Genomic DNA, 27,434 nt, shown 5'->3' on the forward strand with positions numbered 1-27,434 from the left:
AATTCCTGCGTAGCCATGGGAACTCCCAGGTGGGTGTGGAACTGGTAAAAACACTCCTTAGCTATCTCATTTAACTTGAAAGCCCTGTTAGAGTTGCTACAAGTTGGTTCTGACTTGATGGCACATCAGTTCGAAGGTTATTTTCAAGTGCAAAGGTATGTCAATGTTAGTTCTTTTATCCAATTTGCTGACTGAGCTTTCTTTTGAATTTTTATTGCACATAATGAATTGGGAACTCATAACTAGCTTCAGCATCAAAAATCCTGTATCTATTCTAAGGCAACCAGTTGTGTATCTCAGCTCTAATCCCCAATTTTTTCAAGCTACCAGTTGTGCTGGCTGGGGGATTCTTGGAACTGTAATTTTAAAAAGTAAAATTTTCTAGTCTTTTAGGAATGTGGAGAAAGCAATGACCAGATTGAGAACAGGGCTTGTAAAATGACTTTTAAAAAGGACAAACACAACAACAGGTTGATGCACTCCATGCATAACCAAGCAGTGTAAGGTTGGTGTTTCGGATTCCTACCATAGATCAGGTATGGATGGCTTGATATTCAGTATTCTTAAAAATAATTTTCCAAGCCTTGGCTGAGATATTCTTAGCTTTAACAATGCAAATGCATAACGGTCTTCCTCAGATCAGGTTTGTATATATGTAGAAATACCTGGTTTGGTGCAGAAACGGACTTAATGGACAGGCTGTGTTTAGAATAAATTCCTTAAGGAATTTCTGTATGTGACACACCAGGAACTTCTCTCACACAGATGAGCTTGCTTTGTTTTGTAACTGATCTTCTGGAGTTAAATGCAGAATTCTTTGAAATCTGACTCAAACACAAAAGACAGCCTGAATCATGTCTCTCCAATACTAACATCTTATCAGTCTAATTATTGGCTGTCTCCAACATCTGCCCTTTGACAAAAGTGAAGAGAAAATGTCCTCAGCAGATTTCACTGCATCTTGTAAGCAGCAATAAAACACTTGTGAAATTCCATTTTACATGCCAAAAATTGTTTGTCAAAGTAATTATCTCTGCACTCTCTTATAATGTAATTAAATTTGGGGCCCTCTGTACTTTGTTTAATTGGTAGCATAATTTTGGACATCGTAGGACTGGGTGAGAGGTTGCTTTTCCTCTCTGAATTAAATAATTAAAATTTCTTCCAAGCTTGCACACTCCATAATGGGATTATGTCTCTCTTGAGCCAAAACGCTTGGAATGGCTTGGTGATTCTGGGAGTTTTAGTTCCAAAAAGTAATTTTTCCAGGCCCTAGTTCTAAGCTGAAGTGGATTGTAGCTGTAGCCCTGCAATGCCTGTGCAAAAAATTAATAATAATAAAATAAAAAATCTAGTAATCATTATGTAAATACTACTGGAACTGTTTTTGTACAGTTCAAGGTGTCTGACTTTGAAGAGAACTGATTTTCCTGTGTACACAAAGTACACAAATTAGAAATTGGAAATTTGATTTAATTCTATCATGGCCTTTGTAAGTACCTTCCCACAGAATAGGTTTAAACACTGTTAAAACAATAGGGTCTCACTGGAATTTCTCTAAATTTTATGCAACCCTCTGATCTCTGCATGAAGAGAGCAGGCAAATGAAACTGTTGCCCACTTAGGTGATAAAGGCCTTTCTGACATCTCCACTAGAACCCAGCTATTTGCCTTCAAGGCCATCCATGCCGACCACTGGCAGCTCCTGTTTTCTGCTCCATGGACAAATTTGCATTCCATCTGTTAATTCACTAAGTTTGTACACCGCTGTTCCTTCCAAAAAGATTATCAAAGCAGTTTATGATAAAATTATAGTTTTATGGAATAAAGCTTTGAATCGTTTAGGACTGAGGTTTATCAAAAACTAGCTCCTCCTGTTTCTCAGGAAATGTGACACTTTTAGCAAAAGCACTGTTGTTTATCCCTCTGCTCTGCTCTGTTAGATTGGTGAGTACATGAGACAGGGCTTTCTCTGTGGCAGCACCTTACATGTGAAACTCCTTCCCAAGAGAGCTTAGGGTGAGTTAATCTCTGCTGAGCTTCCAGCAGGTGGTCAGAGCCACTGTATATTGTTCTATATAGGTTTTGGCTTGTAAAAAACTGATTATTAAAAACAGCACATGTGAAAAACAGTCAGCAACCAGCTTGAACTGAACCTGTCCACTATCTCCTCCTTTAAAACAAAAGAAGCTCACTCTATCTGTATCAGGGCCCACACTGCCTCTATGGTGGTTGAAACAAACTATATCAGGTGATACCATGAAAGGAGGATAAATGAAGGCAGGAAGCAATACCAGGACAGAACAATAACTTAGTGGAGGGCAGGGTGGAGAAGGGGGCTTGCTTCTCCCTGGAATCCCTGCACTGTGTTGTAGTGCCACATGAATGATGCTAGCATGTGACTATGCAGCTGTACACTCACACATTGTTGCTATGTTCATGAGCTGCTGTGGGTGGTCTTATGCCACTAACCCCTTCCCATTTAAATTGTTGGCCCAATGGGGCTGAGAGAGAACAGTTCTATTGAGCCTAGAAGAAACAATGAGAAGGCACTTTTGGGGTGGTGGAAAGGCATCTTCTCTGAGTTGCATCGTGTTGTATAAGTTTCAGTTTCCAATGTTCCATACCTATGGAAGGTGCTTGAGTGTGTGGTGGCATGTTAACTCCAGGTCTTCTGGATGCTACAGGTTATCTAATCCATTCCAGTCTTGATTTCAAGCTCAGTTAAAGGACAGTTAAAGGAGCTTTAAATGATTTGTACCATGAATATGTCGGTTCTGTTGGACATTTCATCTGCTTTCTGTATAGAACGCTGCAGCCAGGCAGTTCATAGAGGTTAGTTATAGAAAGCATGTAACAAAATTCCAAAAAATTATGCAGGCTGCAGTTCTGGTTCTGAATACAGTTCATAGTTTTGGATTATGATGTACAGATGCTGTCTTTGTCCCTTGGAGCCTCTGTTATGGGGTCCCACAGGGACTGATCATCTCCCTAATGTTTTTTTAATATCTACATGAAGCTGTTGGGAGAAGTTGTACAGAGATTGGGTTCCCAGTTTCCTACTTTTTATCATTTTTTATAAAAAGCTCTATATCTTATTTTCTTCTTCTGTGGGTGATGCTGTACAGGTACTTGAACACTGCCTAATGTTGACAATAGTTTGGACGAGGTCCAAAAAACTGAAATGGAATCCTGGTAAGATGGAGATCCTACTGTCAGAGGGATTATTGGACAGGTTAGAGAGAAATGTTCTTGGCCTTGATGGGGTTACAGTTCCCCTGAAGGATTGGGTCTGAAACCTGAGTGTTCTCCTGGACCAGCCACTCTCTATGGAGGCTCAAATGTCTACTGTGGCTAAGAGTGCCTTTTACCCACGTTGATTGATTTCCCAGTTGCACCACTGTCTATTATTTTCTTTAAATCGTGGAGGATGGGTGAAGGGCTGGATGTTTGGAGGAAAACTAACATCGTTCCTATCTTCAAAAATGATAAAAAGGAAGAAACTGGGAACTACAGGCCAATCAGCCTGGCATCAATTCCAGGGGAAATTCTGGAGCAGATTATAAAGGAGTCACTCTGCAGGCACTCTGAAAATAATGCAATAAAATAATGCAATAATAAGTAGAATCCAACATGGATATATCAAGAACAAATCCTGCCAGACTAATCTTATCTTGCTTTTTTTTGGGTGGGGAGTGGGATAGACAGTGGGGATGCTGTAGACATAATATACCTTGACTCTAGAAGAGCTTTTGACAAAGTGCCCCATGATTAGCAAGCTAGTTATGTGTGGACTGGATAGAATAACTGTCAGGTAGATACACAGTTGTTCACAGAATCATACTCAGAGAATGCTTATCAGTGGCTCCTTCTCAAACTGGGAGGAGATAACAAGTGGAGGACCAAATGGCTCAGTCATAGGCCCTGTTCCCTTCAGCATTTTTATTAATGACTTGGAGAGAGGGGTGCAGGGAATGTGTATCAAATTTGCAGATAACACAAAATTGGGTGGAATACCTGGAAGACAGAAACAAAATTGAAAAATATTTTGATAAGCTCAAGGCTGAAAATAATAGAATGAAATTTAACAGAGATAACATTCTACCCATGGGGGAGGGGGAAACTACAAATACACAGTTACAAGGCAGGGCTACTTTCCTCAGTAATGCAAGTGAGAAGGATCTTGTAATTCTTGTAGATCACAAGCTGAATATGGGCCAACAGTGTGATGTTGCTACAAAAAAAAGGCAAATACAGTGGACCCTCTACTTAAGGAATTAATCCGTATTGGAATGGTGGCTGCAAGTCAAAAAGTCTGTAAGTCGAATCTCCATTGACCTACAATGCACTGAAAACCGATTAATCCCATAACCAGTGGTTTTTATTCTATTTTTATTCCATTTTGGTTTTTTTCTGGTGTGTAAGTCGATTCTCTGGCTGCAAGTCGAATCTAAATTTTGCAGCCAGAGAAGTCTGTAACTCGAAAAGTCTGTAAGTCGAGCCATCTGTAAGTCAAGGGTCCACTGTACTATTTTAGGCTGCACTAACAGTAGTCTCCAAATCCTGTGAAGTACTAATTTTCTTCTATTCAGCATTGGTTAGGCTTCATCTTCAGTAATATGTCTTGTTTTGGGCCCCGCACTTGAAGAAGGATGCCAACAAACTAGAATAAGTTCGGAGGAGGGTGAAAAGAATTATCAGGGAACTGGAAAGTAAGCCCTGTGAGGAAAGACTGAAAGAACTGGGCATGTTTAGCCTTGAGAAAAGAAGACTGAGGAGAGATGTGATAGCACTTTTCAAATACTTGAAAGACTGTCGTACAGAGGGCCAGGGTCCGTTCCTGATTATTCCGGAGTGCAAGACATGTAATAATAGGCTCAAATTAAAGGAAACCAGATTTCAGCTGAATATCAGGAAAAATGTCCAAACTGTTAGAACAGTATGGCAGTACAGCCAGTTACCCTGAGAAGTGGGAAGTGTTGCAATGCTTGAGGCATTCAAGAGAAAAGTAGACAACCGTTTACCAGATAGACTTTGGTTTGGATTCCTGCACTGAGCAAAGAATTGGACTCAGGAGCCTTACAGGTCCCTTCCAACTCCTTTATTCCATGATTGTATGATGCTCTTCTATGAATGGCTTGGTTCTATGAAGGACCTGAAGAACCAGTTTCCCATATGAGCTTGTCAAGGCATCAAGATCCCTGGAAGGGCCTTTCTTTATCTGTCCTGGCTACATTTGATGGCCATTTTGCAGGAACTCACAAAAAGAGAACTTGTTGATGGCTGTGCCCAAACTTTGGAACGCCATACAGTGGGAGACTCTTATCCTATAATTTATGGCTTCCCACTGGTGTGCAACCCATTTCTTTATCCAAACAGGTGTATGGTTTACTGAGCTTAATTTGGTCTCCTCTACATTGTATAAATCAGACATGGATTGGACTGCTCTTCAATTAGAGGGCACCTTCAAAATGAGGGTTGTCCTCTCCTGGTCCTTCAAATGGAGGCATGTCCTAAAAAGAGGGCATGTGGCTACCTGTCCACACGAGTGAAAGAATTTTGGAGAGATTCTGAACACTGAGAGGAATGAAGAGAGTTGGCAATGCTACTTCATTAAGGGAGAACTTTAATTTATGCCCGGCAAAAAGACTATCATCTTAACATTCCAAACATATCTGGGGTTCTTATTCTGGGAAGGTTAGCTTAGGTTAGGTTAGGCTGATTTGACTGGAAGATAGCAATTACATTCCCTCATGCATGCCACCAACCAACACTATCATTAAAAAATGGGATAAAATTTTGTTTACCCATTGGAGGCCACACTCAAACCTTTACAGCATAGATTGTTGTAGGTATCTATTTCTGTAGTAAAATATAGCTGTCACAAACCATGTCTTGATTTTTATATATGATATTGTAACAGTTTTCTAGTCTTTTCGGATTTATTCACTTTTGTCCTGTCAAACCGAAGACGTGTTGTTAGTCTAAACAACAGGCGGGCGGGCTTGAAGGTAGCTTTAGATAACCATGTAATTATTGCAGTTTGCTCACACTGTAGAGTTTCAAAAGCAGCTTCAGAAGCTCCATTCCGAAGGTTCAGTTCTATCTCATACTGCGTTGTAAGCTAAACAATTAACATTAAATTGAACCCTCATGTTCAGGGTACAGCTGAATTCCTTGATAATACCTTGCACTCCTGAAAAATCAAAATATATGAACTCCCTTCTAAGTATTTATTTCCCATAATTTTTTTCTTCCCCAAAATAGAGTTTTAGAAGATTCTTCATATAATCTGAAGGTGGGCGCAGAGGAGTTTAGCAGTGTTGGGCAGAATCACTTTGCCGAAACATAAACTATGACTAAAACCAATACTGTATCAGGAAGAGTACATATTTTTTAAAAACATAGATGATCCACAAGACTTTGCTACCTGCAAAACAGTCCAAATGGCTTCTTCTCCTCCTTTCCAGCACTTTCTGCCCCATTGAGATATCAGCTCCTTGATTCTTCAGACCCCCCCCCAAGCATGTTGCCTCAACTTGCTAAAAGACAGATCAAATGCCATGAAAAACAAACATTCACCTGATGTCTGAAGGAGAAAAACAAAAGCACACACTTAAAGAGGGAATCCCACAATATGAACACCTGGTGCCATTATATTTATCTCAGAAAAAGGCCTCTCTCCAGTTACACTCCTCCATCAAATGTCAAAAGATCGGGACACCAAGAGAAGGACCTGAGAGAAGACAAGGCCATCAAGGTTTACTGGCCACCATGCAACAAAGGCAATATGGCAGGGGCATGTTGCTTTTGCTTTTATGATAGCTTCTTGTTGGTTACAAAGGGAATAGAATGGAGGACTAGGTAGGCCTTTGATCTAATCCAGAAGGTTTTTTCTGTTCTTCAATGATTAGAATCTTCATATATCACTGCATCCCCTGCAACCAGAGAACTGGTTTTGGTGGTTTAGGCTCTTTGTTGAAGTTGTCCTAGTACAATGGAATCTTATTTTACTCATTTTAAATAAATTTACAGAAGCTTGCACTCAAGGTTATAACTCTAAAGTGGCATTGATGACAATAAAACAATTTAATCTTTATCTAGACAATGCTTCAGGCTTGGTTGTGAATACAGCAGTATGATGTCATGATTAGTGGAAGATACTATTGCTTTTTTAATTGGTCAGCGGAAGGTTCAACAAGTTGAATTGGGAGCTAGGAACATCAACAATATTGTTGCTCGGTCAGAGGCAATTTGAGAAAGATTGGATAGTGTGAAGAGAAAGAGAAATCAGATGGAGATGGCCAGAAGAGATCTGATGGTCAAAATGAGAGCCCAGAGGTGGGGATGAAAAACTCTCTGAAAGAATTCTACCACAGCTGAGACCTGAAGCTTATGACTGACTGAGAAGACTCTGTCAATAGCCTTATAGATTCCCTTCTGGCTCAATTATTCTATGATTCTAAAAGCAAGCAATCATGCTGTGAAGATGTGGAGAATGTCTGAGCAGGTAGCTCAGCCCAGCACCATAAGGTTTGAGGCACAGTTCTGACTAGCAAAAACCTCACCAAGAAACTGTAGAAGACCCAAAGACATTAGGAAGAGCTGGAAGCAAAAGAACATGGCTGAACAACATCTGTTGCTGGTTGTTAGCATCAGCTGGAATGGAATGGAGGTTTGAGAAACTTTGTCTGAGGAAAAAGCTGTTGTGAGCTTATAAACTGGGGGAGAACTCTTTTTAAGTGTTAGGAATAATAACCAAGCAACTTTAAGTAATCTGAGTACATTTAAGCAATCTCAACCTGTTATCTGAGCAGTCAGTTTATTTCCTGTGTAACAATTCACTTCATTGACATCTCAGATTTGTTCATATTGACTCTGTGAACAATGTCAAACATGTGCCAATGTCATAGAGAACTGGCTACCGAATTCTGTAAAGTACAGGGGATTTATTTTTGAGACGGAGGCAGAATGTGGAGAAATTATTTTTCCAGGCTACAGTCCCAGCATATCTAAACAATAATGAATGTTGACCATGTTGGAGAGGACGCACGGTTTTCTAAAAAAATGTCAAGCTTCAGGGAAAGATTGTGGGTGACATTGTTGAGGTAATATTTCCTAATTATGAGGGACTTCATTAAAAACTGTAGTAGGAAGATATATAGACCAAAGCCTCAATGTTTTAGAAAGGCTCTTCAGCTGGAAGATCCACAGCAGAGTTTTGACAGTTATGGGAGACCATCACTGTTGCTGTGATATTCTGTGACAATGGGGAAATAACTTACTTTTTTATCCCAAGTTAGAGCATAAATTCTTGTAGCTTGTAGTAATCTACCCTGATTAGCAGTAATTCTCCAGGGTTCCAAACAAGCCTTTCTAAGCTCTATCTGAAAATGTCAGGGACTGAACTGGGGGTCTTCTGCATTCAAAGCATGTGCTCAACTACAGAGTTTCAGAGAAAGACGTGTTCTTTTCTCTCCTTAAGGACTTTGCTGAGCTTGGTAATCAACATTCTAGTAGGGAATAACTATATAGATTATTCCACACTTGCCATCATACAGTATATGGCATATGTAGTTGGTGGTAATCCTGTGCTTTTAACAATATCTGAATGTACACATGTGCACACAAAAACAACTGAAACTTTCATCATGATTTTATCGCCATACCAGGGAAAGCTCCATAACAGCCTTACGACTTTAACTTCAACAGCTTGCACTGCAGGAGTGAAGGTTATACTGTATAGCAACAGCTATATGCTATATGGCTAATGTCATTAAAGAAGCTTGGTTGGGTGAAATTTTTGCAGCTAATGGTTAACTCAAGTATAAACTTTTGCCCATGCCTCAGAAACTGAATTCTGGCTAAACATTGCAATAATTAAAATAATAAAATACCTTTATTGATTTGCAAAGGACCTTTGTGCATAGCATGCCACTAATGTGTACATTTGCTATGATTTAAAAAGTTCAGAATATAGTTGTTTTTCAGTAAAATTCTCCACCCCAAACATTCTTAGTGGGTACATCACAAAAGGGGCTGGAGACAACTTTGTTCTGCTCTCCTCCCTCTTGCACGCTTCCCCCCCCCCGCCTTACATTCCTATCCAGGCAGAATAAATCCTTCAGCAGCGTTCTTTATCCCTGGTTGTTTGATGTAGTTCCAGCAACTTCAAACACAAGATCCATCCAGATTGCTTAAAGTCGAAATGGCTGGGATTCCACCGTCAAGGAAACTGGCAATAGTGGCAATGTGGGCCTGACTGTGTCATAAGGAAAGCTGGACGGGAAGTACACTGGCACCAACGGGCTACCCTGCCTTTCTCTCAGCCCTTCTGCTCTTCAGCTGTCCTTGATGTGTCTTTTGTAACATCTATTACCAACAGAACAAGAGAAAGGGAGAATAGCTTTACTGCTGTGCTAAAAGCAATGGAATGGAAATGGGAGCTCAGTGTAAAACTCCCAAGAAAACTTCAAGGAGGCTCTGAATGAATTGCTGAAAAACAACAGCATGGTTTATGTTGAGGGGTTTGGCTGAGCTTAAGAATTTCACAGCCCTCCATTTCAATGTTGGAAGAAGTGCCTCGCAGCTTCCCAGCTGCCTGCAAGGGCAGCTATTTCTAGAAGCCCATACTATTAGCTATAGGCTTTGCAGTCAAACATATTAAATCTCTCTCTCTCTCTCTCTCTCTCTCTCTCTCTCACACACACACACACACACACACACACACACACACACGCACACACTTCTTATACTAGTATCTGAGGTTATTCAGCGAAGACAAGTGTTGGGAGATTCAGGACAGACAAGAAATACTACTTCATGTATAGTTCAGCAGTTGAAGTCACTGCCACAGGATGGGTGAGATGGCCACCAATTCAAATGGCTACGAAAGGGGGTTGTCAAAAACAACTGAATAAAAATAGCAATATATAAAAAGGTAAAGGTTCCCCTTGACATTTAGTCCAGTGGTGTCCAACTCTAGGGGGCGGTGCTCATCCCCATTTCCAAGCCATAGAGCCAGTGTTTGTCCAAAGACAGTTTCTATGGTCACGTGGCCAGCGTGACTAGACACGGAACGCCGTTACGTTCCCACTGAGGTAGTACCTATTTATCTACTCGCATTTTTACATGCTTTCAAACTGCTAGGTTGGCAGGAGCTGGGACAAGCGACGGGAGCTCACTCCGTCGTGTGGATTCGATCTTACGACTGCTGGTCTTCTGACTTTGCAGCACAGAGTCTTCTGCAGTTTAACCCGCAGTGCCACCATGTCCCTTTAGCAATATATAGAACCCATTTATTTTAAAAAACAGAGGGTTATACTATGTTGGTAATGTAGAGTGTCCAGCCTAACAATGCAGAGGCCAAGAGCTTACACTATTAAATAGGCACAACACAAGGCAGTAGTATGTCCAATGCTGAGAAAGCAGTAACATAACATTATTTAATGTTATATAATTGGAAATATGCAGTACTGCAAAACATGAGCCATGAACAGAGAATGTAAACATTAAAAGGCTATCAATGGCCACTAGCCATGATGACAGCCATTTATTACCTCCAGTAATCAGAGGTAGTACAGTATGCCTCTAAATACCAATTGCTAAGGGAACACGAGCAGGAATGTGCTGGTGCACTCATGTCCTGCTTGTCATCTTCCCATATAGCCACTTGGTAGGCCACTGTGGGAGCAGACTTGATCGACTCTTGTCTGGTACGGCAAGGCTTTTTTGTTACTATTGCAGGCTTAGATGCCATAGATCTGAAACCAAAAAGTCTTGGAAGTGAAACAATGAAAAGGAGCTGTATTCTTTGCATTGCCTATTCTCCCCTCCCAAGCAAGGAAGCACAGTGCAAAGATCACTCAAGTCGCACTATATTTTCTTACAGTAATCAGAATTCAGGTGTTTATTGTGCAATTGCCTGCTTTTTTTTTTTTTTGAAGTAGATCTCAAAGTTCTGTCATATTCCATTACGGTCTTACTCTGCCCACTACTGTGTCTACTTCTTTTCTTGTGCAGAAAATCCATTAAAGAGAAAAGGTCTTCTGACCCAAAATTTTCTGACTGGGAAAACTAGGAGCTGTCTGACTTCAGGCATCATAATCTCTGCTGTAGAAGCAAACAAACAGATATAAAAACAAGAGCAACATGCACATACAGTGTTTTTAGTGTTTTTCAAGGGTTGAAAACCAGTTGTAAGTTCAACTATAGAGTAGGCTCACTGAATTAGTGGATTGTACAGAGATGTTGATCCCCAAATCCCCACTGCAGTGATGGGCCTACTGCAGTTGCAACTTACTGCTGGATTTTGGCCATTATATTAGTCAGCACATCAGCTACCTGTTACATTATCAGAGCTATTTTCTTCATTTTACAGGCCTGGAGTTGAGGCTGAAAAGGTCCCAGATTCAGTCTTCAGTGTTTTCAGGTAGAAACTGGAAAGCCAGGAGAGCTTAAACTGCCAATCAGTTTAAATGAGATGGTACTGAACGAGATGAACCCATTATCTGACTCAATAGTGGGCAGCTTCCTATGTCTCTCTTTTGCCGGAGTCTACTTGGTGGATTCATGGCTGAGGTCAACTTCTAACGAAGGACTACCCATCTCATTGTTACACAGTCATCCACAGTGCTATGCTGTATACTAGCCTGTCCAAGCTCATGTATTGACCACAGGTTGGGGTGGGGTGGCTATTCTCTTTGTTTTCTCAAACAAAGGTGAGAAGTAAGTAATTCTGCTTGCTGCTACTCTTGTTGGGCAAAGAGAAACTGCTAGTTTCCAGCTGATTATAAGTGTTCTGGCATATTTTATGTAAGTAGCACTTACAAAAAGAGTAAGAAGGAGGGGCAGGGGGAAACCAGAATGACAAATCTCAGACAAACTTCTCAGAACCACCAGCATTACTAAAGATCCAGTTTAAGATCTTTCGGAAAATGGAATAGATTGTACTTATTACATGTGGTTACATTGGTCCATTAACGTTAAAATTGTTCAGCCTAGTTGAATATATTGCAGTACTCTTTGTTTGTGGTTTAGCCATCACACTTTCTAAGCTCTAGTTAAATGATTTACTGTACAACTTAATGTCTTTCAGCTGTCAGTCAGATAAAAGAGATCCCTAGAACAAGCTGCCAGTGGGGTGAGGAGGCAGTATTTATCCCAATGCAGAGTTTGATGAACAGTGCAAGATCCTGTTTGGCAGAAAGTAAAGGAAGGGCCGTATAACAACCTTTGATCCACTCATAGTAGTACTCAACGGGGGGGGGGGGAAGAGCTCACATGTTTGTGACCTTCATATCTACTTTCTACTAGCACATTCAGTTTTAAAACAGATATTTTCAAAGAAGTAGACCCATGGAGATATTGGGTTGTGTTTTTTTTGTTTTTTATTTTATTTTGGCTTGTACTCATTGATGCATCCAATGGGTAACGGAAGATGTGTGCACTGCACCGTATGCTGTAAAAAACTCCATAGCAATAATTTTGTTAGTCTGTTGCCATAAGAACAACAAAGCAAGGTGCAGTAGTTAAAGTACTGGATTGTAAATTGAGAGAGCCAGGTTCCGGTGCACTCTGACCATAATGCTCACTGCTCACCTTGGGCCAGCTAGCAGTCCACCTTACAAAAGCAAAGCAAAGTGTGCTGCTTATACACCAGCACTCTCTGGGCAGTTTACTATTTAATTATGTAGGCTACACATTGCCCCCACTTCTGCAAGTTGGACACTCGATTTACCAACTTCAGAAAGATGGCAGGCTGAATGAACCTTTAGCCAACAACCCGGGAGTGAACCAGAGTTTTGGCTGCAGCACAACAGTTTAACCACTGTGCCATGAGGCTCCTTGTTGGAAGGATAAAATGGGCGGGAGAAAAGCCACATGTACTGCTAATTGAAAGAAAGGTGAAATGTAAATGTACCTAATAGAAAAACAGAAACATGCTATTTCACATTGTGACATAAGCAATCCTGAAACACAGTGTACTTCTTTAGATGCGTCTGACAAAGTGGCCTCCCCACCATACACATATTAGTCTTTAGGGTGCTGCTGTGTGTATTCCAAAACTGGATCTGGGCTATTGGTGTGCAGTGCTCAGAGAAGAGAACCAAACTAATCAATCCACAATGGGGGAAGCCATCCTCAGGGTTACTGGCCAATAGGGTCGTTCCCAACATTAAAGAAGGTGATTAGGTAATGTCTACACATCAGGAAACCCCTATGATGAATTTCCTCCTTTGATACCAGAACTCTCAACAAATCTATTGCTGAATGTTTTCCCCTTACAGTTCTCTTGACAATATGTTATGTAGGAGCATTCTTCGCTCAAGTCTGGTCTTAACATTCAGCATCAGGCAGAAGAAGCTGGTAGTGGCAGTGACGTATTAGAAGAAAGATTTCCAGGCACCAGATGGCTTTACCTTCTGACAACAGCTTATGTGCTGTTGTCATGTGTTGTGTAAGGTGCTCTCTACTTGCATGTGTAGAATTCAGCTGCCAGTTCAGTTGGCTTCTGTAAATGGAATTTAAGGGCAGGATATCTTGTCCTTCACTTCAGGTAGGAAAGAATCTTGGAATCACTACACTTTCCATACATGAATGCTGTCAATTGCAACATGCAACCCAAAAAGCAATGGCCTGCTTAACAGAGAATTATTGAATACCATAAGTAGCAACTGCTGTGATCTGAATAATAAAATACATGAAATGAATAAAGACAGTGGGGAGAAAAGTTTAAGAGAACTAATGAGATAACTCCTCACTGCATGTCCCCATTCATTTCTATGCAACGTTTTTGCTGTTGTCTGGAATTTAGCAGTGAGATGCCAGCATCTCGTTCTGGTTACATTCATCTCTTTGACTTTAATTATTTACCTCTCCCTTCGCTAATTAAAAAAGAACCCTAGAGGACCCCATGAGGAATAAATAATCTTTCATTGCAAAAGCAAGGGCAATCAAAAACAAATGGCACAATGGGCTTAGATTAAAGTTCCCATTGGAAGAGTGCAACTTTCATGATCTTTTCTATTTTTGAACATGTAATTTTTTAAAAAAATAATTAGACAGTTAGGAGCTTACATTTCAACCTTTTGTGTGTGTTTAATTAGATGTTCTGTAGTTATTTAACAAGTGAATGTTTGTCTAAATTTTTAAAATACAATAAGCACTATCCCTTGTATTTTCCTTGTTTGATGACTGCCTTTATTTAGTTGTTCATTTTTTCTTTTGATGCCAAAGAAAATTGATTGGTCCTTCTCAGGCAAAGGAGAGCCATCCACACACAATCAAAAAGAGTTTCAGTCTAAATACAAATGAATTGTTTTCCCATTGTTCCTACAGTCCTTAAGATATTGTACAGGCCTAGTATAGCTAGCTTTCTTTTGTCTGTGGGTGGTCTCAATATACTCCATCAGGTTTCAATGGAAAAGAAACACTTCATCAATACACAGAACAAAAGAATGTGCCATTGCAATATTTAGTGATTTATTTAGTATATAAAAGGATTTTATACCACTTTTCTACCCTAATAAAGACCCTAAAGTGACTAACATAAAAAAGCCAGAACAATTCAAAATGCCACGAAGTAGCACAAAATGAAACAAAAGCTTAAAAATAAAGAGGAGCAAAGTTAAAACTAGTAGTTACGTATTAGAAACTGTGTGGCAGTTGTATCCCTGTCTAGATAAAAAGAGATGTGGCTACAGTGAGTCATGCCTTGATTAACCATCACATGCTGTCAGGTCAATTCTGACTTATGGCATCCCTCCCAGGGACTGCTAATAACCAAAGGTGGTTTAAGACTCTCCTTATGGTGACATTCTGGGACTTGCCTAAGGCCACATGGGTGGCAGGGCAGGTCCCTGCATCAGCTAGCCACCTGTGCTCTGAGTGATCTCAGCTGGTCTGTTTTCTGGAAGGCACAGGACGCCTGGCCCTGCAACCAGGCACTCCAACTCATTGAATTATATCAGCTTGCTTCTAAATTATTATACTATAATGCACTCTATGTGGGGCTGTCCTTTAAAAAAGGCTCAGAAACTACAGCTAGTGCAAAATGCAACAAACAGATGTATCTGGCATGCTCTTTAAAGATTATATATTAGTGGGCCTGAACAAAGTGTATGGGCTTCTTCTTTTTCCCCAAGCAAAATTCAAGGGTCTGGTTTTTATCTTTAAAGTCCTAAATGGCTTTGGGCCAGGATATTTAAAAGACCACTTCCTTCTCTGTGACTCTGCTTGGAATTACAAGTCTTCAGCAGAAGCCTGTTGCATATCCTATCAACCTTAAATGTTAGGCTGGTGAGTACACACATCAGCAGCTGCCGTTTGATTGTGGACATCCCTCCAAAAAGAAGTTGACACCTTTCTTAGTGAGCTTCTGGTAAGCAGTTAAATTTGTGTTGTTGTGGCTTTTAAATCATTTTTTAAACTCCTTTTTTAAAAAATGCTTTAATGTCTTTAGATTTTATAATGCAACTCTACTGAATTTAGCCCTGGAGACCAGAACCGTTATATATAGGTAAGGTGATCACTTACACATTATCAAGGAGGGCAGTTATTTGCATAACATTACATGCACTAATTAATACTTATCGATGCAAAATTAGAACTGTTTTTTGGTAATTTAAGCAGAACCACATGTATGCGACTCAAACAAGGAGTGCTGGGACGGGATCACTTGTGCACCTGCTGAGACTGCTGTCCAGTTGTTTATGGACAACTTCAAGGTCTCTCATCTCCTTCCTTATGATTCTTTACCTTCAGATCAGAGTTGGAGTGGATAGCTCTTAAATGGAGAACACCTTCAAACAGAGATAGTTCCTTCTGGCAGATCTTTAAAGGGAGAAATATCTTTCCCAAAAGAGGACGTGCCCCTCCCCCCAGGAATAAAGTAACTCTCACATCCTTTCAGAGGATTTTCATAACCAGGATCTTTGGTTTCCAGCCTTCTGGTCTACTTTCACTGTGGTGAGACAACTCAGAGAGCTTCTAAAGATTATTTCAAGTCGTTGGGGAGGTTCGTAGGAGCAGAAGCCACCATTCAGATATCTTGGTCTGAACCTTTACCTTCATGAATTACAAATTCTTGGTCTGAGGTTATTTTTCATAGTAAAGCATTTTCTGTATGTTTTTGATCATTGGTCATGAACCTATCTTATAAATATCTTTTAGTTAATATGTTAATGCATTAAGTATGGAATGTAGGTTAGCTTTTATTAAGTCCTTATATGCTTTTATTGTATGAATTATTAATGTGCATGATATGCAACACATGTAGTATTTAAACAGAAGATCTCTCATATCAAAGGCCTGTTACTTTTTTAAAAAAATATCACACACTCCACTATTAACCCTTTTTTAATGTACTGATCCATACAGAACAAAACAGAACTCAAAATAAAGGTTAAACAAGGAGTGCTTAGGCTTTTTAAAACAAATGTTGGTGTTTGATTTGACAACTCTTGAGAAACTTACAGATTATAATGCAATATATGTAGTTAAACTATGGTATGTTCAGAAAAACCTTTTCCCGGCCCATATCTGCTGCTATGGGTGTAGATTTTGGAAGGCTTGATGACTAAAGCTAGAGGAGCAATCATCACTGGTAGTTTAGCAGTGGCTGATGGGAGTGTTGTGGTTCCACTGCCAGTTGTTAGATGGCATGCATCATGCAGCTTTTTGAGGAAGCTTTTCAGTAAATAGCAATAAAACTGATTCATAGCCCTCAGACAAAACTAACAATTTGAGTGCCCATAGTAAAAACTTGGCAGACACTGACCTAGTTCATTGACATGTTCACTCAGTTGATGTTTATTTCACAGCAGTTTACTGAAGTGCTGTCTAAAATTGTTGTGTTTACATGAAGAACACAACATCTCTAGTAATGGAAACTTGGTAGCTCAGTGAGTTAGGTATCAGAGCCAGAGGCTGAGAGTTCAATTCACTACTGTGCCTTCCAATCAGGGTGGATAAAAATAAATAAGTTTTTTAAGAAAGCAAATTGATTTAAATCATAATGAAACTTCATTTTTATTTAAATCATGAAAAAGTATGATTTAAAAAAAATCGAATAGTGATTTAAATCAAATCCACCCTGCTCCCAGGAGAAAAAAAATACTTCTTGGTCAAGCAGCAGTATTGTACCTAGAGTGAGTTTAAAGAGGACATGGTGGACTACAGTTTCCATCATACTCTACTAGTACTGTACAACCAATGTTTTCAAGTTGTAAAAGGCTGCTTTACATATAAGATGCCCTGCTACAGAGCAGATCAGACTAGGTTACTGTTCTGCTTCTTTCAACCACAGTCTGTGGTTCTGTTCATTATACATTTGACAAATATTTATGAGTTGGATTCGGATTAATGTAGACAGGAGCTTTCATTTGGCAGCTCATGGATGGATATAGGTAAACTGAAGAAGAGCTATCTGGAGAGCCAAAAATGCATATGGAGAAGGAGATTTAGATACAGTGGGGTCTTGACTTAAGAACGGCTTGAGTTAAGAACATTTTGACTTAAGAACCACTCTCATAGGAAAATATTGACTTGACTTACATACTTAGATTTGAGTTAAGAACTGAAAAAAACCACGTGTGAGGCAGGGAAAGTGCAAAATGTGAACTTTCAGTTAACTGTTGGCCAGTGAAAAGGGTGCCTGTCTGCTTCCTCACTCCTCCCAGCGTTTAGAGAGTGGATTGGGAGACAGTCTTCAGACTGCCTGGTACTGCCTGGACTGTATTTTCCCTGCCTTCCCTGAACCTTTCTTGACCTAAGAAAAAAAAACAAAATATCCCCCTCTAGTGGTCGAAGGTGGAATAGCAGCTTCCCATTAGTTTCTATGGACGGAAAAGAGCAGATACGGATCAAATGGTTTTCAATGCATTCCTATGGGAAATGCAGATTTGACCTGAGAACTTTTTGACTTGAGAACCGCCTTCCAATATGGATTAAGTTCTCAAGTCAAGACCCCACTGTAATAGGGATTCTACCTAATGAAATACTTTGATCTTATTCCAACAAATGTTACATTTGACTTACATTCTCATGACTAGTTTCTTCCACTAGTTTCTCATAACACCATGGTGGCCTTGACAGGCCTACTTTCTGAGTACTCTGTAACTAGAAAGCCCTTAAAGGGTTCACCATAAGTCTTAATTGACTTGAACACTAGGGATGATGTTCTAGTATGGGACCATATACACCTCTCAGTTTTTCAGCGATAGAAAAATCATGATGCATTCCATCATTTCCATAGTTATATTGCAAACAATTATTTTTGGCGTATCTGTGTTGGTTGTATCCAAGTGCTGATATCACTGTCACATAGCTGACACAGGAACACTTAAACAAAGTGTTCAGGGGTACTCTTCCTAGAGATCTCAAGGAAATGCCAAGGCTTCAGGTCAGCTTACCACATTTTCCTGGTGTTTTGCAGGTGTTGTGGACTACAATTTCCACCATACACTACTAGTACAAGCAATGTAATCAAGTTTGTGAAATGTTGCTTTGTGTGTAAGATGCCCTGCTACAGAGCAGGAGATCAAACTAGGTGGCTGTTCTGCCACAGCCACCTCAACAGCCTTCCTTAGGAGTGTTCCCCTACTGGATATATGCAGAATGGTGACATGCAGCCATCCCACCGCCTTTGTGAGACACTACCGCCTGGACGTGAGGGCTCATCTAGATACACATTTTTAGCAGGGAGGTGTTGTCATCCAGTCTACAATAACATTTGCTCGCCTCCTTAAGATAAGCTTGCTACTCACTCATTGGTGTGTGTTCAGAACAACCACAGAGAAGAGCAATTTGTTTACCTGTAACTGTGGTTCTTCGAGTGGTCACCTGTGAACTCATACAACCCGCCTGCCTCCTCTCTTAGATGTCACTGTCTTTAGAGCAGACTGAAAATGAGAGGAACAGGATGGAATGGGCCAACCTCACCTTAGGAAAAGGGTGGAGCTCCCACAAAAATGCCTTAGATCAGCTCTGGAAGGTTCCGAGATGGACTGCACATTGGTGTGAGTTCACAGATGACTATTTGAACAACCATAGTTACAGGGAAGCAACTTGTTCATCTTAAGCTTTAACAATCAAAAAAGTGCCTTATGGTATTTGTTATAAGCTAAGCCTGGCAGCTCATCAGTTGCAAAATGGAACAAGACATTACAGTATAATAACTAGACAAAGAGCTGCTGAATAATCATGACACAGACAAACCAGAACACAAAAAACAAATGACTTGAACAGTAGCCAGAATTACTCAGAAAATGTGGCAGCGAGCATTCTTGGAATGTAAAGAAACACCAGCCCTAGCCTCCTTCTGTACTTGATACCTATGTAGTCATGTACATTTCCTTTAAACTAACTATCCTCCATGGATTGCTGCCTTGTTGATACAAAGCGGCTTGAGTAATTCAGAGGAGCTATGGGCTATACCGTGCATGGACACATAAGACAGACAGGTGATAGTGGAGAGTTCTGTCTAAACATGACCCACCTGGAGCAGGAACTGGCAAGCCACTCCAGTATCTTTCCTAAGAAAACTCTATGAACAGAAACAAAAGGCTAAAACATATGACGCTGGAAGATGAACCCCTCAGGTAAGAAGGCATCCAACATGCTACAGAGGAAGAGTGGAGGACAAGTACAAGTAGCTCCAGAGCTAATGAATGCTCAGCTGTGGATGCGCCTGGAAGTGAAAGGAAAGTCTGATGCTACAAAGAAAAATACTGCATAGGAACCTGGAATGTAAGATCTATGGACCTTGGTAAGCTGGTTGTGGTCAAACAGGAGATGGCAAGAATAAACATTGACATCCTGGGTGTCAGTGAACTAAAATGGACAGGTATGGGCGAATTCAATTCAGACGATTATCATATCTACTATTGTGGGCAAGAATCCTGTAGATTAGAAGAAATGGAGTAGCCCTCATTGTCAACAAAAGAGTGGGAAAAGCTGTACTGGGATACAATCTCAAAAATGATGTAATGGTTTCAATATGAATCCAAGGCTAACCTTTCAATATCACAGAAATCCAAGTTTATGCACCAACCACCGATGCTGAAGAGGCTGAAACTGACCAATTCTATGAAGACTTACAACACCTTCTAGAACTGACACCAAAGAAAGATGTTCTTCTCATTCTAGGGGACTGGAATGCTAAAGTAGGGAGTCAAGAGATAAAAGGAACAACAGGTAAGTTTGGCCGAAGCAGGTTAAAGGCTAATAGAGTTTTGTCAAGAGAACAGGCTGGTTATCACAAACACTCTTTTCCAACAACACAAGTGGCGTCTCTACACATGGACATCACCAGATGGGCAATGCTGATATCAGATTGATTATGTTCTCTGCAGCCAAAGATGGAGAAGCTCTATACAGTCAGCAAAAACAAGACCTGGAGCTGATTGTGGCTCTGATCATCATCTTCTTAGAGCAAAACGCAAGCTTAAACTGAAGAAAGTAGGAAAAACCACTGGGCTAGTCAGGTATAATCTAAACCAAATCCCTTATGAATACAGAGTGGAAGTGAAGAACAGATTTAAGGAACTAGATTTGGTGGACAGAGTGCCTGAAGAATTATGGATGGAGGCTCGTAACATTGTACAGGAGGCAGCAACAAAAACTATCCCAAAGAAAAGGAAATGCAAGAAAGCCAAGTGGCTGTCCAACGAGGTCTTACAAATAGCAGAGAAGAGAAGGGAAACAAAATGCAAGGGAGATAGGGAAAGTTACAGAAAATGGAGTGCAGACCTCCAAAGAAAAGCAAGGAGAGACAAGAGGGCCTTCTTAAATGAAGAGTGCAAAGAAATAGAGGAAAAGAATAGAAAGGGAAAAACCAGAGCTCTATTCAAGAAAATTGGAGATATTAAAGGAACATTTTGAGCAAAGATGGACATGATAAAGAACCTCTTAATGAGGGTGAAACATGAGAGAGCAAAAAATGGTCTGAAGCTCAACATTAAAAAAACTAAGATCATGGCCACTGGTCCCATCACCTCCTGGCAAATAGAAGGGGAAGATATGGAGGCAGTGACAGATTTTACTTTCTTGTGCTCCATGATTACTGCAGATGGTGACAGCAGCCATGAAATTAAAAGACACCTGCTTCTGGAGAGGGAAGCGATGACCAACCTAGACAGCATCTTAAAAAGCAGAGATATCACCTTGCCGACAAAGCTCTTCATAGTCAAAGCTATGGTTTTTCCAGTAGTGATGAGAGCTGGACCATAAAGGAGGCTGATGGCTGAAGAATTTATGCTTTTAAATTGTGGTGCTGGAGGAGACTCTTGAGAGTCCACTGGACTGCAAGGAGAACAAACCTATCCATTTTGAAGGAAATCAACCCCGAGTGCTCACTGGAAGGACAGATTCTGAAGCTGATGCTCCAATACTTTAGCCATCTCATGAGAAGAGAAGACTCCGCGGAAAAGACCCTGATGTTGGGAAAGTGGGAAGGGAAGAGGAGAAGGGGACGACAGGGGACAAGATGGTTGGATAGTGTAACCGAACCAACATGAATTTGACCAAACTCCAGGAGGCAGTGGAAGACAGGAGGGTGCTCTGGTGTGCTCTGGTCCCTGGGGTCACGACTTAACGACTAAACAACAACACCTAGAGTTTGGAAACAATAAATTACAAATGATGTTACAGCTGGTTGGATGGCTCAGGTTCAATAAGTTGGGTACCTGGCTGTTGACCCAGAATTTGGGAGTACAATTTCCCAACCATTCCTCCCTCTTCCCTATCTTGCCCATCCAGGACTGTTTGATGCACTACGCAGCATTTGCAGAGCAATGAAAAGGCTACTATGGGAAAGAGGCGTCAGTGAAGTCCACTACTACTAGTAAGTCAGTCAACCAGCAAAAATTTTATTGTGGTCAAAGACTAGCACAGATGCAGTCAAAACTGTTGAATAATTAAAGGTTTGGTAAGGCTATTCTATTAGTATTAGTTGCCATTTAATTTCAGGTGGATAAGTATGTTAGTTTGCTTCAGCAAAAATAACTAAGAGTCTTGTCACTTGTTAAATATGAACAAATTTTATTTGGCATAAGCTTTTACGGGTTGCAGCCCACAAACCTTTATGCCAAATAAAAGACATTCTTGAAAAGATCCTCCTTAAACCTCACTGTACTGAAGAATTACTCTCCAGCCTGAAACACTGAGCATGTGGTGGCTTCTCAGCTCCAGGAGTTCCTGCATAAGATGAAATATCTACATCCATTTCAGTCTGGTTTCAGGCCTGGCTATGGGAAAGAGACAGCTTCGGTTATTTCAGTGAACAATCTGTGCTGGATCATGATGGAGGTGTGTCCCTGTTGATTCTGCCTGTGCAGTGGCTCGTGTTCTTCCTGGAAAGGCAAACTCAGAAGGTGGTGTTGGGGGACTCCTGCTCACTGCCTCAGCCTTTGACCTCAAGGTTCTGTTCTGTTCCACATGTTCTTTAACATATGTATGAAACCACTGTGAGAGATTATCCTGAGCTTTTGAGGTCTCACGCCACCAGCATGAAGATGTCACCTAACTCTATTTCTCCTTTCCATCCAAAGTTGTTTGAGTTCTAGGTTGGTGTCTCTGTTAGTCAAGAACTGAATCAGGGCGAACAAATGGAAGCTTAGGGATTGATTCTACTGGCATTAAAAACACTGTTGCATCACATTCTGCTTTTTAAAAAAAGGTTTAAAATAAGGTGTCTCCATGACACAAGTGGAACCACACATTATTTTGCCAGGGAAGCTTGCTTTCTGGTTGGAAAGCAATGTAAAATACTCTTCTGCCACAGGATTGTTTATTTTAGCACACATGTGAAACCTGATTTATTTCAATAGTTTTTGCATATGTAAGCCCCTCTGTCGCTGCAAATTGTGTCTTTGGGTAACTAGCTGAGGCGGTGGGAATTGTAGTGGTGGAAGTAAGGAGGGATAGATGGACACAGGGAGCCTGAGAGGAAGCTTTATTCATCCCCACTTCAAATCTCCCACTCTGCTTTTGGTGGGTGGTGATTGGCTGGAAAGCCATAGAAAAAATTTAAATCAAACTAATTATCAGAGTTGGTATACTGTGGCACCACAGCCATAAGTCAAGGCTGCTGTAATAACCACTGAGATAGATGCGCAAGCAGTTGAGCAGTCTGTACACAAAGAAACCACGTCCTCAAATACTGAAGTGTTGCTTGCAGAAGCATCCTGCATCTGGTACTTGGTTTAAGGTGATTACGGCACATGGGTTTTGCCTAGTCAAGGAACTACCAATGAAGCTTGGAATTCAGTAACATGAGGGGGCATGGATATGCCACTGATGTCATCCAGCATCTCAAAGACTCTGTGTGTGTGGGGGGGGTGAGGTGGGGGGGTGAGAATCTGGTCTCTCATAGTTAAAGAGGTTTTCCTGCCTTTGGTCTAGCATTCCATTTGCTTCCACTTCAAGCATCTAGATCCAACATAACAAGTCCACTTCAATAAATCAGCTCTAGAACTATAGGATTGGGTAGGAGTATATACACTGAATATATTACTTTAAATTTGTTGTTGTTGTGTGCTGTCAAGTCAAAGCCAACTTATGGCAACTCTAATAGGGCTTTCAAGGTAAGGGAGATATTTAAAGAGTGGTTTTGCCAATTCCATGTGCCTCCCCCCCCCCCCGGGGATGAGTTTCTATGGCTAAGTGAGGATTGGAACCCTGGTCTCCAGAGTCCTAGTCTGTCACTCCATCCACTATACCACACTGGGTATCTATCTGAAATAAACTGGAACTTATTTATGACTAAGGTAAGTCCATTGATTGCAGCAAATCTACTCTAGATAGGGCTAACATTGAAACTATCCCGACAGTGTCTCTAGTGTGATACATGTCTGATCTTTCAGAGACATAAGGTAAAGGTAAAGGTTCCCCTTGACAATTTTTGTCCAGTCGTGTTCGACTCTAGGGGGCACAATGCTCATCCCCGTTTCCAAGCCATAGAGCCAGTGTTTTGTCCGAAGACAATCTTCCATGGTCACATGGCCAGTGCGACTTAGACATGGAATGCTGTTACCTTCCCACCGAGAGGGTACTTATTTATCTACTCGCATTTACATGCTTTCGAACCGCTAGGTTGGCGGGAGCTGGGACAAGCGACAGGCGCTCACTCCGTCGCGTGGATTCGATCTTACGACTGCTTGGTCTTCTGACCTGCAGCACAGGCTTCTGTGGTTTAGCCCACAGCGCCACCACATCCCTTAATAGACTTTTTGTGCACAGCACCCGTGCACTGGTACACATTGTCTCCTTGTAGTCACCTTGTAGGCCGTCCAGTTCACCTCTGTGTTTGATGCACAGGAAATCCGTCCAACCATAAGATCAGGCCTTCTCCTTCCTCAAATATTATGCCACATCACATCACACAAAAACTAAAGCAGCATCTTTATTTCATACATAAAAATCAGTATAAAAATGTTTATTACATAAGAGCTGTTTTGTGTGCAATATATTATATTGCTATAAGCGAATGCAAACATTTGTGTTCATACTTCATAGTTCCACATTGTTCCCAATATATTATATTGTTTCAACACTACAACCACATTGTATTTAATATAGAACATCCTGTAGACATGGGAACTGGTTTTAAATTAGAAAGCATTTGTTTTATTTAACAAAACAGGTAAAACTCCCATCATGCCAAAATTAAAATTAAATCTTCTAGTTGTTTAAGCCATCTAGGCACAATTAAGAAGAAGAATTTGTGTGAAACCTGCATTTATAACACTCTCCTTTTTTGGATTCTTAATTTGTTCTCAGGAATTTCTGAACAGGAAAATATTGATTCAATGAAGAATTGAAATACTGGACAAAAAGAAACCGGTCAAAAGCTATGGAAACAAGAAGCCTATATAACTGAAGAAGCCTATATAACTGTGCTAGAGAAGTAAAACTTAAAAAGGAATAGTAAAAATATCAGCTCAGTGGTTTATAATGAAACTAGTAAAATTCAGGCCAGTAATGTTAAAACGTAATGAACAGCATTTGAACATTCAACACATGAAAGGTTAATGAAGGCTATGAACTTTGTGTAACATAAAACGTTTCAGATGTTTGCAGTTCACCAGATATAATTGGATTCAGCAGGCTCTTGCCTCTCTTCAGCCCTTTTAGGTGAGGGTGTGTACTGCCGGTGCTTGGTGCCTGCTGGCCTCAGGGCGTTCAGAAGGTTGGCTCCATACCCTGAAAAACAATCCCGTTCAGGAGCAAAGAAATTACAAAAGCAGGCTGCTGTCTTCACTATGTCATGTTCATGTACCATGGCTTCATGCAATGGAAGGCAGATAGGTTGACTACGTACCACACATAGTCCCCACACCAACAAAGGCAGTGCCATGTTGCAAACAGACCCCTTCTGATATTCAAGCTTAGAAGTACAGTACTTAGTTGCCAATAACTAGTTACTTGCAATTAATTTCTTTTCTGATAATGCAGTATAAATGTGTTACATTACATTGTAACTTAATGAAGGATAACTTCATTCCTTTTATGGTGTAGCTAAAATTTCTGAATATACTTTTATGGGGTTTTGGCCACACTAAATAATGTAGGAGGAACATGACATGGTTCAAGTGCTGGATCGTATTGTGTCTCATGCTGTGTTGTGGGTACATAAGGAGAGGATAAGACTGATGAGAGAAGTGTTTTATGTATAGGCCAGTGACTTATACTGTTCAAATTTTTAAAAAGTAGCTAAAATTATTTTGGTTACCTCTGTGAAACAGGAAAGGAAAAGGTTACTTTTAAAAACAACTATAGCAATAGCTAACTATTGGAGGAGGGGGTTGGAAATAATGACTTCTCATTTTCATAAACAACATTCTAAGCTCTGACCTTATTACATATACAATCTACACTGATCTGTTGTATGCTGTCTCTATCCATTGTGAAGTCAGGTTCTGTTATCTTAGGTAACTGCGCAGCATACAGCACAACTTTTGGTCCTCCAGGTCAATCTATGACCGACATAGGCAGAAACTGAGCATCTCAATTGCATATTTGCAGTGGTTAATTTTGCCATAACAGCAGTAGCAGCAGTTTGGGCATATAACCAATTGGTTGGGGAAGATGACTTGTGCAATGGTCACATTTCTAACAAGCTTTGCTCAACCACGTTGTGCTTAAGCAACTAATGTACTGTAGAAGAGTAGCAATGTATGATCAGAGAAGATGTTCACCTCAAGCCAATATTCTGCATTTATAGAACTGATCTGTCATACCTTATTGGTACCACTTACTTTTATTGCAGTGCCTTCCATGCCAGCCTTCTTGACACTGGCATGTATTGGGTTCAATACAGGTGCCATATAATCCACAAGCAGGTTCACAGACAGCTGTAATAAGACATTTATTGTATCATAACTATGTATCTTTCTGCTATCTAGATGATAATATTTTCTGTAATATAAAATTCTAACTCTTAGTCAGATTTTTAGAAAATGATCAAATGGGTTCAGTACTTACGCTTTGAACAAAGCTCTCCTTGGTAGCCTTTGGAGCACTTGCATTTATTTTTACCAGTACATTTACCTCCGTTTCTACATGGCTGATGGCATTTACCTAGAAATAGAAGAAGAAAAAAAGGACAACGATGCCTATAATTCAGTAAAAGCTAATCAAACACCATTAAGGACATGAATGAGACCACTTCTATGATCAAGAAACGCTAACTTCCCCCAGACCGGGTACCTATTCCAGTATGAAGTAGGATTGAGTTGCGTGTGCGTAATTCAGAAGTGCACAGTTTGAAAAAGGGTGAGGGGTTTTTGGCACTAATTTCTGGACTCTTCCAGTTATATATTTAAAAAGTAATATTTCTAAACATTTGAATAGAATATGGAGAGGGCTGGTGTTCAGCAGAAAAAAAAAGCTTAAAAACTGATTGGGCTACATAAAAGCTTTTGGCCATAACCGGGGTAACTCTTTGGACTCTAACTGAGAATTCTAGAGTTGCTGGACAACACAAAAATGTGTATGGAAGCCTTGGTGCCATATTTTTTTGTTTTTAACTTCAGGTCAGGATTCATTTAACCCTTTTTTCACCTGTAAGTTCTCTGCTCAAGCTCTGTTCTTTTCAAAACTGTTTTCTTTGAGTTAAACCACCCCCCAAACTATTGACTTCCATTATGTGTTTGCTTATAACAGTGTGGGTGATTGTGGCCTTCCAGATGTCCTGTTGGCCTATATCTTCCATCAGCTCTAGCCAGCACAGCAGATGGTGAGGTATTATAGGAGTTACACAAGAGCTGCAGAAGGAAATTTAGAACAGCTTCTCACTGTCAATTAAGAAATCTCTGCTTGGATATTCAGGCAGACTCGTGTGCTGGGTTGGTATGCACCTGAACTCCAAAGAGGGGCTTGTTAATTGCTAGGAAGAAGTTGCTATGTGTTATGCTATTGGCTTCCTTGAGTGT

At 40.4% G+C, this 27,434-nt stretch overlaps 1 protein-coding gene and 1 long non-coding RNA gene across 2 annotated transcripts in view; one reads left to right on the top strand and one right to left on the bottom strand.

Annotated features, from left to right (window-relative positions):
* Positions 1–235: 235 nt before the first annotated feature.
* The window catches only part of LOC110075089 (uncharacterized), a 50,845-nt gene continuing 23,646 nt past the window's right edge, over positions 236–27,434 (top strand). Inside the window, exon 1 of the long non-coding RNA XR_002299909.3 lies at positions 236–15,382. This is a non-coding gene — a long non-coding RNA (uncharacterized LOC110075089). The remainder of the gene's footprint in view (positions 15,383–27,434) is intronic.
* The window catches only part of WIF1 (Wnt inhibitory factor 1), a 51,585-nt gene continuing 48,536 nt past the window's right edge, over positions 24,386–27,434 (bottom strand). Inside the window, exons 8-10 of the mRNA XM_020785991.3 lie at positions 26,485–26,580; positions 26,259–26,354; positions 24,386–25,203 (exon numbers count right to left, since the gene is read on the bottom strand). Of these exons, the coding sequence (XP_020641650.3) occupies positions 25,082–25,203; positions 26,259–26,354; positions 26,485–26,580 (314 nt within the window). The 3' untranslated portion in view covers positions 24,386–25,081. The remainder of the gene's footprint in view (positions 25,204–26,258; positions 26,355–26,484; positions 26,581–27,434) is intronic.

The sequence above is a fragment of the Pogona vitticeps genome, chromosome 5, assembly GCF_051106095.1.
Source record: "Pogona vitticeps strain Pit_001003342236 chromosome 5, PviZW2.1, whole genome shotgun sequence".
In the NCBI taxonomy this organism is placed as follows: Eukaryota; Metazoa; Chordata; class Lepidosauria; order Squamata; family Agamidae; genus Pogona; species Pogona vitticeps.